Below are 14,346 nucleotides of genomic sequence, written 5' to 3'. Positions count from 1 at the left end.
TTAAACAAGATGTATGTACGCACAAAGAACGAGCAAATGCAGATCTTGTCTGTGCCTCATGCCGAGCCGTGTACCCTGCTAGCGCCGTTTCCCTCACGTTTGTTTTATCTCCTCCTCCCCTATCTCCTGTTCTTTCGGTTCCCGGCAGCGTCTCCTGGAGTCACGTGTGTCTTTGCTGGTCCCTTGCGCGAGAGCGTTCGACAAGCAACTTTACTTTAGAAGAAAGTCTCAAGATCCCGATCGTGAGATGAAGAAGAAAGCCGCCAGCGTCGTTTTCTCTGTTCCTAAAGCCAGACGGCAAGTGCGCCAGTCTTTTGGGACGTTTCCACGGCTTCGGGTACAAACGGCGCTGCCTTGACTTCCCATGATGCCTCACCGAAATTTGAAACATTTTTGGATGCGAAATCTCCAAAACAGACTACATCTGGACATTATACTCATTTATTTTCTTTCTTTTCTTGTCCATTTTTTTTTTCTTTGCCTTCTTCAAAGAGAAATGTTTTGGGCTGCAGTCGAAGGATATGTAACCAAAATCCGTTGCGTACTCCAAAGCGGTCAACACATCTGTCAATCATCGAGGCATACGCGCCACCATCATCCTAACTCGCTGACGCCGTATTTCGCACAAACTGATTTATTCAAGTTTTCATTTTTTCGTCGCCCAGTAACCGACTGGAATGATTCATTATTGCCTTTCTCCACACTTTGACGTTTATTACCTTTGTTATTATTGTTTTGTGGCCATGTTACCACCATGCTTGGACCTGTACAAGGTTCGCAGTATTGAATAAAGAAAGAAAGAAGAAAGAATTACATCTTCACGCCACCCCTTTACTTCTCCCCCTTTCCCAAAGGGGAGCGAAAAAACAAAAGACAACCCAGTCGGTGCATTCTCCTTGCCACACATAGCCACACATGTTCCAAATATTCGTGACGAGGAATGAGAGAGCCACTTTTCTCAATATGAAAAATCTTCCTTCAATGACGATTAACAAAGAAATTTGATATCACAAAAAATTCGCTTTATTTCTACGTGTCATAGAAATGACCATTGTTTTGACTAATAGCCGAATGCTATGGTTCGGAAAAGCAACACATATACAAGCAATGAGACACCTAATTCGTGAAATGAAAACGCAAAGGTCATCCTTCTCTTAAGCATAAGTTATGACAATGGTTGCATGTTTTGGTGAGGTTCCATTTAATGAGCTTGAAGCATGAAAATCCCCCTTTCCGACCTCGGCGCCTCAGTAGTTAAGACATTCGACTGCCGAGCAGAGAGAGCATGCATCAGGGTTCGATTCTGCCGGCCGCGGGTAAGCGCAAGGCGCCCGCGTGGTGTCACGTGCCGAAATTGTCCGGAGTGGCTTACTACGAGGTCTGTCATAGCATGGGTCGCTTTGGGAGTGTAAAACCCTTACACCTAAACCACGGAGTTAACATGAGAGATTGCAGTCTGGATTTCCTTGCGGTGACGAGTAGCTGCTGAACAGATCGCATTGGTACTGAATGGTCTCATATTGCTTTAAGTAGAGCGGCGGAAGAAACGATTGCATCTCGCTGGCTACGTTGTTAAGTTTTGGCTGCTGAAACAAAGCTAATCCTACAGACACAATCTTTGCACACATTTTTGATGCTCCAGCTGTGGAACTGCTGCACGTGCCATGATAACTTTGACGAGTTGGGCGCGCTGTTGGTGGCTGCTGGCGTGCAAAAGTACCGAAGTGTCTAATACCGGCCGACTTCGCAGCCGTCACACAAGCTCAGACGTCCCGCAGTGTTTCGAGCGCTCTCTATAAGACACTGTCCCATGTCGTGAAAGGTAGCTCGTTTGGGCCGCCCGTAGTGTACAACTTCTGAAATAAAACTTGGGTACCTTTACGCGATATTCGCGGTTGTTTCTTTGCGGAAGCTGCAACTATATACTGCTCAACGCTTCCTGCATCGTATGTCAAAACAACGTTACAAAGCACAATAAAATTCTGCTTGCGCCTTCGGTATATACCCTTTTTCCTGTCGCGTTCTTGGGAGTTGTCAGAAATTACGAGGCTTGCGTAAGTATCTACATTTTAGATAACTTTTTTTTTTTTTTCTGTAGTGTAAGTATACTTAGTTCAGTTAGGTGGCCGGCTTATTCCTAATGTAGCTTTTATTCTGCCCGCTTTATAGTGGCTAGACTTTACTAAATAGCAAATTACTAAAATTCGATTTCGAAAAATGCGCCAATATTTCGTTAAAGAGAAGGAGACATAGACGATGGCCTGCCTCGATAAAAACGAGCGTTTTTATCTAAAATAGACCACTCCCACAGAAGAAAAAAAAAACGAGAATTTATAAGCAAGAAAAGAAGAAAGGACGTACGCATTACGTACACGCATCTTCAGCAGCGATCAGCTTCACAAGTATAAAGCACATGCGACGACACCACTTTTTCGGGCGGTGATTCAAGAAATATACATCACCATTGAAGGCGTCCATGGCCACTTACCATGTGTTTCTTAAGGAATCGGTGGGAAGCAACGCAGTCTACATTGTTTCCATCGTGGACTGCAGAAGCTTTGCCGCTCAAAAGAGCTATTGACTGGAGGCAGACTTCGATATCCAATTTTTTCGACAATAAATGCATTTTCTGTGAGCCAGACAAACGTCAGCATAGCCAAAAAATGTCAGAGAAAAATTTGTTACTAAGAATAATAATTTGACAGACTTGTTCGCGGCATGTCTCTAACAAAGATTTAAATAAATAAATAAAGCGTGCAAGCCTCATTAATGTTTTCGCGTGAGACAAGCTGACACTAATAAATAAGGGACGGCCATATGAAGCGCCAGGAGAGAAAATCGCGTAAGATAAACAGAGACACATTATTTATTTGTCAGAAAATAGTTAAATTTAGTAAAACAATTCTGAATCCTGGCACTGCTTGCTCCTATTTCTGTTTCATGTGCTGATTACGCACGCCGCTTACGCGAAGGCGAAACAAACTCAAGAAGTTGTTCCTCGGCCAGTTTATTTAGATGCAGCATGTTCTTGCTCAGCACTTCACTAATCAGGTCACGTTATGCTTTTACGAGTACACTATATGATGTAGCCAAACCAGTGCGACCATGCTTACAGGTCTGCAGCATTTCCAAATGGGTCAACTTCAGCCCGGAAATAATCAAGTTATGGCTTATGTTTGCTTTACGGGATTTTAGGTCCCAAAGCAACATCGGCTATGGGGGATACTGTTGAGGAATCCGAGAATTTCTACCCCCTGGAGTTCTGCAACGTGCAAAGCGTTTCGTCTGCAACGGAATGTCGCTTTGCGCTAGCCAGCGTGGCATCAGAAGTGCCTTGTAGTTACAAGATGATCAACTAAGAAAAGCAAAGTCAGAATAACTGTCATGGCAACCGGTCGACGTCGTTGTCCTTTGAGGGGTCTTTCACGCTTTGTTCTTGAGCAAAGTTGAAGCGCTTAGCTGAATGAGGGCAGACCGCAAAAATCCGCAATATAGCTGTCCTTGCTTTTGCTGGCATACATTTTGCTTCAGGACGCTCATCCTTGCAGTACATCCATATACAGTGACGATGTCACTGTCCTCATGTAAAAGTTCCGAGTGACACGCGAAGGTCAGGAGCCGACACGAGTCGTCACAGTGGACCAGCGCAAGCGAACCCCGCAAGTGAAACGACACATGTTCTTTGAATTGCGTGGATGGGGGAAGAAATGACTGCTTCCATGGAAAAACACCTACAGTCAACATTCCTCACCAATGGCACCCTGTTACAAGCCGAATGCAAGGGCATTGAACAAGGGTGGCTTTCTTGTTTGGGGGCAGTTCGGGGCTGGCGAGGAGTGTTGCAAAGGCAGCTACTGCTGTTACCTGTCCATGAGCATTGTAGCAGTAGGGGGAGAGCGGGATTGACGCAGACACCTGTCGGTAGAGCGAAAGTCGGGGAGCTGTTTCCTCCTCTCCGCGGCAGCAGCGAAGGGTGAGCCACCTACCAATGAGGAGGGGGAGAGAGCGGCGCCGCGACCTGGCCAGGCGCGCGAGCGCGTCGCCGCGCGGCTCTTCGCGAGGAGAGACTCGCCAGCCGCCGCCGCCATGAGAAGCGGGCTCCCAACGCTGCTCGCCGTGGTATCCCTGCACACGTGGACCGCGCTGGCGCTCAGGGTCCTGGACCACAGACTGTTCGGTGAGTGGCGGCGGCTGGCCCGTATCAGCCCTTTGCCGGTGGTGCTTCCGGCCGGTGGCAAAGGTGGCGTCGATCGTCAGTGCTCTTCCGAAAACTACTCGCCTGGCAGAGACGGCTGCTCTTTTGCATGCGACGTCGAATTTGTTTCCGCTCGGTCAGGCTCGTCTTCGCTCGTGGCTGTGATGGGCGGTGAACGATAAACACAGATCAGCGACGCCTCGGAAACTTCGTCAGCTGTGCAATCACACATATTTTGCCTTGACTTCGCATAGTGAACTGGTTCGATCTCGTGATGATCGCATCTTGATATGCGCGTTCTCTTCTTTATTTATTCAGTCAGGACTAGGCTATATATTTGCGTCAGGTTTGACAAAGGGACTTTTAGTTTTCGCCGTTTACCGCGCATGACGCCTGATTGTGCGAAACTTGGCGAGTGCGGAATGGACGTAAATGTGTGCCGTTGCAGCAGTACAGGTCTGTGAAGGGTACACCGCTCTCAGATAGCTACTTACAACGAGCAATGCCCTATCTTTTATTTTCTAGCACGTGTGCTGTCGCACTAATAGTATGGTTTTAGTGCGCCTTTGTTTTTGCTTGTTGGGGAAATAAGATTACGCGCCAACTTAGCGACGCAAAGTGTTCCCGATTCACAAGTTAGTTTCGTTCCTGGGGTCAGCGCGGAATTCGGGTTCTCGAAAGTGTCATTCGTTCCTCTCGCAGCACTGCGCACACTCAACTTAGCAACCGGAATAGTGTCTCTGAAGTGCTTGTTTTGTTCGAATAGCATTAAGAATAAAGCGTGTTTCTGCGTCGCAATTCAGTTCTCTGCCATGCAGAGCATGGTAGTGCCTTTAAAGGGAACGGCTGCACGTGTTAAAAAATTATGCTCCTTCACAAATAGTGAATGTTCTTGCGAACTCTGTTTCTTTTTGCACACTTTCTGTCAAAGACGCGCGCTATCTCTGAGAGTGGCAAGAAAAATATCGGTGTCTATTTCACATAATAAACAGAGGAAATGATGTATGCGTATTTCGTCTCCGCTTGTCTAAGCAATTCAGCTGCCACAAACAGACACGCAACACCGAGCAAGCGGCCCTGCCACACCAGGCTCGTATCCCTACAGCTGAGGTGCTTACACTCGCATTGGTGCGTTCTGGCGTTTACATCGTTCCGAACGGCTGAGCTTGCTAGGCATGTGACCTACGCGCATTATGCAGTTGTTGGCCTTGCTGCAGCGACATGTTCATGAAACTAAACCGAATTTCGACGGAAGAGGTACGCCGTCTTGACGGCTGAGTTTCCGAGCTAAAAGGCATCACTTAAAGAAAAAAAAAATATATATATATATATATATATATATATATATATATATATATATACATATCCACCGAAAAGCAAGGCGCCCGTGTGCTGTGCGATGTCAGTGCACGTTAAAGAACTCCAGGTGGTCGAAATTTCCGGAGTCCTCCACTACGGCGTTTCTCACAGCCTGAGTCGCTTTGGGACGTTATACATCAGAAACCAAACCGAAAAAGCAATGCGAAAATACCGGAGCTGCACCGGCCATCGAGCGAACGTCACGTTTGTAAAAAGCGACAACGGCTTGCTCGGGGTCACAGTCACAATTCCTCGCCGCCTATGTATGACACACACAATAACGTAGGCGACATAAATGATATGCAGTAGTATTATTGATATTTAATTAACACTGCGGTAGCCGTGTGGGCTTACTAGAGAAGCATAGTACGCGGTAGCTCCGCTGGAGCATGATTCCCTTTATTATTCTTCTCGAACTGTGTGCTTCAGTGCTTTAATGACGATTCAAATATTCTGTGACTTTTTCGTGGACTGAACCAGATAAGCATCGCGAATCTCAGACTCCGTTTTTGGCGACGTCCGACCACGACACCGCAAAACGCACGCGAAGGACGTAGTTCATCGCGAAGGCAATGTTTTGTATTTCGTTGTATTTTCGCTGTATATAGAATCTGGCAGTGCTTTAAATAGCAGTACATAATATCGTCAGCTAGAAGGAACTGCTGCAGAGGCGCCCAATTTTCCCCGAGCGCGGGTTGTGGTTTGAGTTCGCAACCGATATGACAGGCATAAGTGTAGCCGGGCGCACGTGCTTTATGTTTCGCCAAGTTCATTTCGTTATTGTACGCGTGGTATTCCTCCCTATCAGACGACGTTGAACGACGTCAAGTAGTGGATAGGACGGCACCGACACACTAGCAAACGTTGCTAGTAGAACTTGCTGCTTGCAAAGCTTAATTAGTCCTGGCATTTAATGTTCCGTTCTCACTTGCGCCGCTCAATGTGATTTTCTGAGAAAGCCATAAAGCTGAGCATATGCCCACCATAATGAGACGCTACAACCACGATGATTCTCTCAGACGGTTTCGTCAAAAGTCGGGAGGCACCAGATTGTATTTGATGATGCGCAAAAGTGAAAGTAGATAAAGTGCAGGTGTGCAAAAGAGGCGTGTACTTCGCAAAGATTTGCACATACATTTAGTAGGCTCCACATCGAAACTTAAGTGAGGCTCTCGGTCGCTACGTAGGACATCTTATCGCTTCTTCTTTAAACGCGGAAACAGAAACGGAGGCGCCGTACGCTGTTGTAGCCGAGAAGAAAAGACAGAAATAAATGCATCACGAAATAAATTGCGGTCTAATGAAGGTATAGGCCCCGGCGGCAGACATAAAGCCGGTAGTTTTCACCCCTAATCACAGCCAGGAAGTCTGGACGGGTTTTCCTTTTGTAGCTTTATATTATTATTACTTTTTTTTTTTTTTTTGGACAGGCCACGAAATCCCATGTGGCCGGCGGCAAATGAAGACCGCCGCGGGAGCGGTCTTCCTTATCTCAGTCGTCTCGGCCCGCTAGAGGACCTTCTCCCCTCTTCTCATTCGAAGCACTGGACCGGCTTCGAATACGGATGCGTCAGACATTACGCTCGGTGCATTCAGGCTGCCGAAATTACGAGCGGGCTACGGTCGATGGTTCGATCTTTTCTTTTTCTTTTTTTTTTTTTCGCTCCATTAGCCGAGGTTGAATTAAGGCCCCCGGTTTTATGAACGTGAAATCATGAAAGCTGGTGCGTCGAGTTCACGGAAATAAGTTTGCCGTATATTGGGCGGTTCGTTCTTGCCTTAGTGTTGTCAAGGTCGTCATCATGACCGCCTGCTGAAGAACCACGAGAGGAGCACACTTCCAAGTTGAAGTTATGTGTTCTTTTCATTTGTGCTGGTCGTGAACACGATCCATTCCTAATTTGTCGGTTCGTAACTGAGGGACAAAGATTTTGAACAACGCGAGCTTCCCCAGTGCGCACACGATTGGTACCAAGGTTATAAACCCATGTAAGAGTAAAACAGGTACAAAACGCTTCATGGACATGCGCTGTTCCCGGATGTAGCCTAATCGCTTTTTTTTTTTCCTTCTGTGTAAGTAAAAATGTCACTGACAAGCGGAAATGCGTTGGTGGCTTGAAGGAATCGTGTTAGCCTGATACATTTTTCTTACTTGCCTTAAGTTATGTATAAAATGTTAGCCGTTTTGGGCCCTTGGGCAGTGCACATTGATATTTACGCTCCCTTCCTCGGCCTGCTCGGGCTAAAGTATTGTGCTTGTAATTCGCTCCGTCTACACTCCTACGGTGCACACGATCTGTGACTACGGTATCAACACAACGCAGTTGTCACTGGCCTTCCATGCACGCACTCCGAAATTCTCTTTCTGTACCTTAACCTGGCTATAGTGGCGTCAAAAAGGCAATCCCAGAAATTTACGAAGGTGTATTATATATGAACTCAGGGCTGTAAACATACGAATAGTGTTCACTTTGCCCTTGTGTTCAGGCTGTGCGATGTAACAGGCTCAGTAAAACTGAAAGGAGAGACACGCGGAAGCTCAGGGAGACCGGCAAGCCAGGAGCTCCCAAAGTAAGATCTAGACAGAGTAAGCCAGCCGAAGAAGCTGTCACGCGTGAGCACCGGTCTCAACGACGTCTGACCAGGCAAAGAAAAGTAAGCTGGAGGGGCTATGGTGCGGCAGGAGTGGCGTCCGGGTTCCGGTTTGGGCAGTAAGTACCGTAAGTGGGCGTGTACCACTCCTCTTCGAAGGACCGTCGAGAGCGCATGCTTACCGCATTCGGTCACGCAGTCTGACGGATCGTGGGCCGTTGGGTGTGTGCGGGGGGGCTGCTCACGTCACCTGCGATGAGGCCGCACTTTCAAGCTAGAACTTTTTGTTATGCGGCGGCACGACTGAAAACGGAAGGCGCGATCACGCACCGATCTAATCCGCGATACGACCTGCAAGAAGCCGCTGTCGCCTTTTTGTGGCGAAAATCCATCCCTACGCGTGACCGTTTGCCGTACCGACCAGCGCGGTAGAAACCGAAGGCCACTGGTGAGAGCTGCGCGGATGACAAACGGGATAGACTCGGATGTCCGCTGACTGTAGAGGACTTGTCTCTTCTGACAACCGCAGAAGGAGGAAGCCTGTTTAAGGCCGAGACAGGGAGAGATCGAGAAGCATAACGAAATTGACACCGTTGTGAGGTGCAAGTCGTGAGTTGTCACAATAATACGGACAGGAAATTGCGAACACAACCTTAGAGAGACATCATTGATTACCACAAGCGATGAATGTAACTGCAACCTGTTGGTACGAAGCGCCGCATCTTGCGAATCCATGACGAAACGGACCAGCAGTTTTATTGCCTCGAGGACATTTTAAAAAAATTCTGACTAGTTTCTTTTTTATTTGTTATTTTTAACGGCTTTACACTACTGCGTTTTCTATGGTCTACAAGACGTCAGCACGAATATATACTCACACAAATTACGGAAGAAACAGCGCGGCTACGACCAGTTTTGGAGTGTCTTCCTGTGTTCAATCTGCTAAGTTGCAGCTGCAGCTCAGATGGAGACAAGTCCCTTATCGAAACGTTGGCTCGGCTTGCGAACTGAAGCTCCCCCAACCCTTCTTCACTGCTTTTTCATGCAGCCGTAAGAGAGCGATGGGGGGCACGAATTTCAGTGTCTGCATTCCAGTAACGGCATAGAGTACAATGAATCAGTAGGCCGTTTACATAATTTGAGAATTGTGTCGGACACGAGCAAAGGAAAATGCGTAAACAAATTAGAGAGAGAACTTTACACGAGGCACCAAAAGCGTCTCCTAATTGATACCGTATCCAGTGTCGAAATTGAAACCAGTTTTCCGCATTGGAGCAGTTAGACTGAAGTCCTTCCTAATGAAACAAACTGACAACAAAGCATGAGTGTCCGCGGCACGCAGCCTATTCAGTCTAGCCTCCGAGAACACGGTGAAGCCAAAAGAAGCGGACCCCGAGCGATTAGCCCGCTTCTGACAAGGCGCATAAGAGAGCCAACAGCCGGTCGGCCCTGAACTTGAACTTGTTCACCGAGCCAGCAGCAAGAGCAGAAACGGTCGCACGCAATCCCTCGGGGACGATCAACAAAGCAAAGAGAAACGACCGCGCCTCGGTAATTGCCTCGTGTCCTAAAAGCAGCCATGATGTATGCGCCGCGTCGTGTCGGCCGCCGAGGACCAAGCCCCCCGGGAAACGCGGCCTTTCCTCTCCTCCGCTGCCGCCCGGGCGTTCGTCTTTTTCTCCCTGCTTAGCCCAATTTCGAAAGAAGCAACAGAGTTAGTCCCTGGGTGCAAATCGAACGACCCAGTAGGTGATTATTGCCACCCGAGGCGCTCCCACCTCCTTTCTGTTCTTTCTCTTGATCCTCGGCGGTGACGCGCCTGGGGCAAAGTGATCAGCCTCCGCGGGGGCCGTTTATTCCGGCCGCTGAGGTAAACGCGGCGGCTGCAACCAGGAGAAGCGCCAGCAGCATCAGCAGCACCCTAGAAAACCGACCTTGGCATTTGCAAAAAAGCAGGCGATGAAGGTGAACGACCGGATGTCCTGCACTCATCTCTGGCTGGTTGGCTCGCTGCGCTCCTACGGGAAAGAAGAAGCCGCTCGACCCTCGCCCAGTTTTGCTTCTTTTTCCTTACCTGGCCACCGTCGGGGTGCTCCTCCTCTTCGTCGGGCTCCACGCGGCGCGCGAGTCTTCCGTGTTTGCCGGTTCCGCCATTTGCCTCTCCCCCTTGCAACCCGTTTCCTCTTCTAACCGATATTTCGACCAGCAAGGTCACGCGGCGACTGTTGCTGCTGCTGCAAAGGAGGGAGACTCGTCTCTGCCGGCCCCCGTTTTCGTCTACCTGGGGAAGCGGGAAAAGAAGGGAGAGGAATGGGGGCTGGTGGGTAGGGGAGGAGGGGGCCGCCAGGGTGAAGGTCAATGTGTTTGCGGTGCTGCGGCGTTCTCTCGCCCGCAAACGAGACCTTATTCCCGCCTCCTCTTGGTGTTCCCTGGCCTGCGTATGTTTGAGCGCAACGACACGTCACGGGACGAGGCACACTTATTTTTATTGTTGTTGTGGTTGTTGCTCTTTCCTCGCCCCCGTGTGACCTGCTTGCATTTCCGAGCAGACCGCTCGGCGCAAATTAATTTTTGTTTTGGGGCACGCGCGGTCTGCTGTTGTTCGGCCACGCCTGCCGTATGCATACTGCTCCTGTTGAGTTTGCAAAGCGCACCTAGCCGTACCAGTGTCAATTTCTTCTTGTTTTTTTTTTTTTTTTTTTGTTATTCTACGCCGTGCATGTCTTTTTCCTCTTGGGTGCGTTCTTGAAAATGTAACTTTATCTGTGGGTGTTCAACCTTGACAGCGGATAATTTCTGAGTTATGCACATTGTCCTGTTCTTCTTCCCACCTCTGTACAAGTGGCTTGTCCTGTTGCTGGTGTCGCACTATAAAAAAATAGCGTTTTTTTTTTTTTTTTTTTTTTTCAGGCGCTACGCGCACGATAAAGCTCAAGCCGTGCCAAAACAGGGTCACCGGCCAGGAAGGCACCTGTATGTTTGCATGGGACTGTTTCAGTGCTGGCGGTACTCACCTTACATACTGCACAGACTCTTTTTACACGGGCAGTTGTTGCAGACTGCCACCGGGTGTCAGCGTGCAACAACATGACACTCCTTCGGAACCTACCAACAGTATAGACTCTATGCCGTACGAGAGCGACGACGGCTATAAAAAGAGAACGAAGCGGCCTCCGCCGAGCACGACCAAAACGACGTCACCGTTGACAACGAAGACGATGACGACGACACCAGGAGCAAGTGTGGCCTACACAACGACAACGACGACCAAGCCAAGCCATAGACCGTTGCCAACAACTACGGAGTCGACGGCGTTCGTCGGACTGTCGACGTTTACGCCAGGCCTCATTACCTGGAGGCCTAACGAGACCACCTTGCCATATGTTTCAGATGAACCGTTCACAACAGTGCCAAATTTTTCCGCCTCAAGTGCGAGCGCGCCCAAAACAACTACCTCTGCCACGACTGCTACAACTACGACAAAAACAACCCGGCCGGCAGTGACGACTACAAGGATACCCATAATGTCGACCACATTTCTCACTACAGAAGGCACGACTGAGAGCCAACCTGCAGAATTCACGTACGAGGCAACGGAAAAGGTCACGACAGATGAACCCGCCCAAGAAACTAGTGAAGTGACGGAGACAACAGTGTCGGAGGCCGCTTCTGAGGTCTACACGAAGTCTACAGAAGTGCCTCCGTCTTCGACACAAACTCGAACCGATGAGAGTACCACAACAGAAGCGACTACGCAGAGGCCCTCCACTTCGTCTGTTCAAAGTCACACGTGGATCGTCAACGAACGTGAAACTACAATGGCTATTCCGCAGTCCGTGCCAACCGAGCACACATGGGTAGTTGTTGACGAGGCTGACCCCGCCGGTCAGCAAACAACTACGCCAGCGCCCAGTGAGCCCGCCAGCCAAAGTACCTCCTCCACGGCGTCAATGGCGGACTGGTCAACCGTGACCGACATGGTGACGTCAATTTCCTGGGTGGACATGACTGAATTCTCTACGACTCAGAAGCCACCACCGGACGTGACCGACTCAACACCACTACCGTCGAAACCTCCCCCACAGGAATCATCCGAGTCTACCAGTGCTCCTTCCACGTTAACCGTGACTTCCGGGGCAACGACCAGCACCGGAAGCGCAGAAACGGATTCAATCTCGGTCCAACCAGAGACAGAGTCGCCATCTGCAGAATTAGTGAGCACTACAGAACCTGTGACGACCACGAAAGGCGAGATTGGTGCCTCGGTGCAGACGACGAGTACTCAACAGAGGAGGCCGACTACCCAGACGACCACTACAATGCCAAGTACATCAATAGTCGAGATAAGTACGGCTACTACTACGCGCCGAAGGCCCATACCTATAACGTTCGCGCCTACTACGAGTCGAACCACGACAACCAGCAGTACTGAAACGACCACAGTGCCGACCACGACTATAACAACCCCTAGGACTACTTGGAAGTACACGACAGTACCGGCGTACAGTGTGTCGGAAGAACGCACCTCTACAACGCAGCCACCGATGACAACAACGACGAGGGAAACGACCACTGTGTCGCCGACTGTTCCATCAACTCTTCCAAAGACGACGCCCCCCAAAACAATGCCCACAACGCCAACCCCAACGACCAGGACGACATTAGGACCAACGACACTATCTCCGGACAGGGACATTCGAAAAAGTAAGGTCACGGTCATCTTCTCCACTCGTCTTGATACAAGGTGAGGCCTGTTTGGATGGCACCTTCTAACGCAAAATTTTTACAGTATGCGGCCGGCCTAGGACTCTGCCAAGTGCAAGGATAGTGGGAGGCGAGCAAACGAAATTCGCGCAATGGCCTTGGATGGTGAGCATACATTTACCTAAGTGGATGTTCCTGATAAAAAAAAGAAGAAAAAAAGAGGCATTTGTAAATATTTCCACACATGATATGCATACACACACATGAATTCATTTCACTGTAGACAACAAGAATTGAATATGCTTCACAATGCCATAACTATTATACGGTCATGTGTCAAAGGAGTCAGCTTCAAAGGTCAACTTGACTCTCGTTCTCATCTTGTCACCACTTCCTGTTGTCACGTTACCCCTTTTGATTGCTCATTTAAGTATTCGTACGCCGTGTTGTAACTTTCCTTTTCAACTTGTTGAAAACAATCTTCGTCTTAGATAACGAGCCTGCTCGCAATTAACATCATGTTCTTTTGCAATACTTCAGATATCCCTGCGGCAGTTCAAGAGAAACAACTTCCTGCACAAGTGCGGAGCTGCGCTGCTCAACGAATACTGGGCCATAAGCGCGGCGCACTGTGTGCACAAGTAAGCTTATTTGTTTCATTCTTCCTGCTTGTGTGTGAACTCGTTGTCCGACTTTTGTACCTACTAGTTTTCTCGAAAGAAGCGGTTCGCCTTGTTTGTGCCTTATTCGCAAGAAAGCACGCATTTTACTTGGACCTGGAGGTGAAAACTGACATACTTCTCTTGTAGTAATTGCCTCCCCGATTTGCACAGTGTTCTATCCCCATTTCTTGTGTCTTTAATGTCTATATCTGCTTTTCATTTCGCAAGATAATACTTTATTAAGGAGCGCCTGCCACCAGATAATTACAGCGGCCATAAAAAGCGCGAGTTCAGCCGTGACATGCCGCTAGTTATAGTAAAGGGCTGACTCTTTCCTAAATAGTTGCATTGCTGTGGTGACTCGCGTGTAGCAACTTTTGAAAACAGCTCCTATTCCAATAGTAAAAAAAGTAAAAGAAAAATATTTTAATATATATTTTCCACCCGTGCAAAACAAAAGCAACCTTTGGGTGATGTTCAGATTGGGACAGAGACTGGGCTATTACGAAGCTTTTTTACTGCTGCAGGACAAGTAAATTTGTATAAGATTGAATAAAAATCAATCAGGAGGATGAAAAGAGCTAATCACCTTGGAGAAAACAGGCAATAGAGCTTTTAACGGTTGAGCTTTTGAAAAAGCTCAATAAAAAGATAAAAAGTTCCCTTGACCATTTTGTTTCTTTCGTGTCGTGTCATTACACTAGTCTCAACAAGCTGGCAAGTGCATGTCCTGAAAAAGCGCCTTTTTTTTTACGGCCCTAAAAGCTTGCAGTTCAGTAACGATATTCGCATTTTGTTCCACTGTGTACAGGCGTGCGACACGTGCGCCGTGAA

The 14,346-nt window shown here is 48.4% G+C and overlaps 1 protein-coding gene across 1 annotated transcript in view; it reads left to right on the top strand.

Annotated features, from left to right (window-relative positions):
- The first annotated feature begins 4,008 nt into the window (after positions 1-4,008).
- Positions 4,009-14,346, top strand: part of Np (serine protease notopleural) — a 33,862-nt gene continuing 23,524 nt past the window's right edge. The window contains exons 1-4 of the mRNA XM_084607263.1: positions 4,009-4,177; positions 11,057-12,850; positions 12,936-13,015; positions 13,391-13,491. Of these exons, the coding sequence (XP_084463389.1) occupies positions 4,087-4,177; positions 11,057-12,850; positions 12,936-13,015; positions 13,391-13,491 (2,066 nt within the window). The 5' untranslated portion in view covers positions 4,009-4,086. The remainder of the gene's footprint in view (positions 4,178-11,056; positions 12,851-12,935; positions 13,016-13,390; positions 13,492-14,346) is intronic.

The sequence above is a fragment of the Amblyomma maculatum genome, chromosome 6, assembly GCF_055883805.1.
Source record: "Amblyomma maculatum isolate TAMU_Amacu chromosome 6, ASM5588380v1, whole genome shotgun sequence".
Taxonomy (NCBI): Eukaryota; Metazoa; Arthropoda; class Arachnida; order Ixodida; family Ixodidae; genus Amblyomma; species Amblyomma maculatum.
The sequence above is the reverse complement of the archived record's forward strand: the minus strand, read 5'-3'. Positions and strand labels throughout refer to the sequence as shown.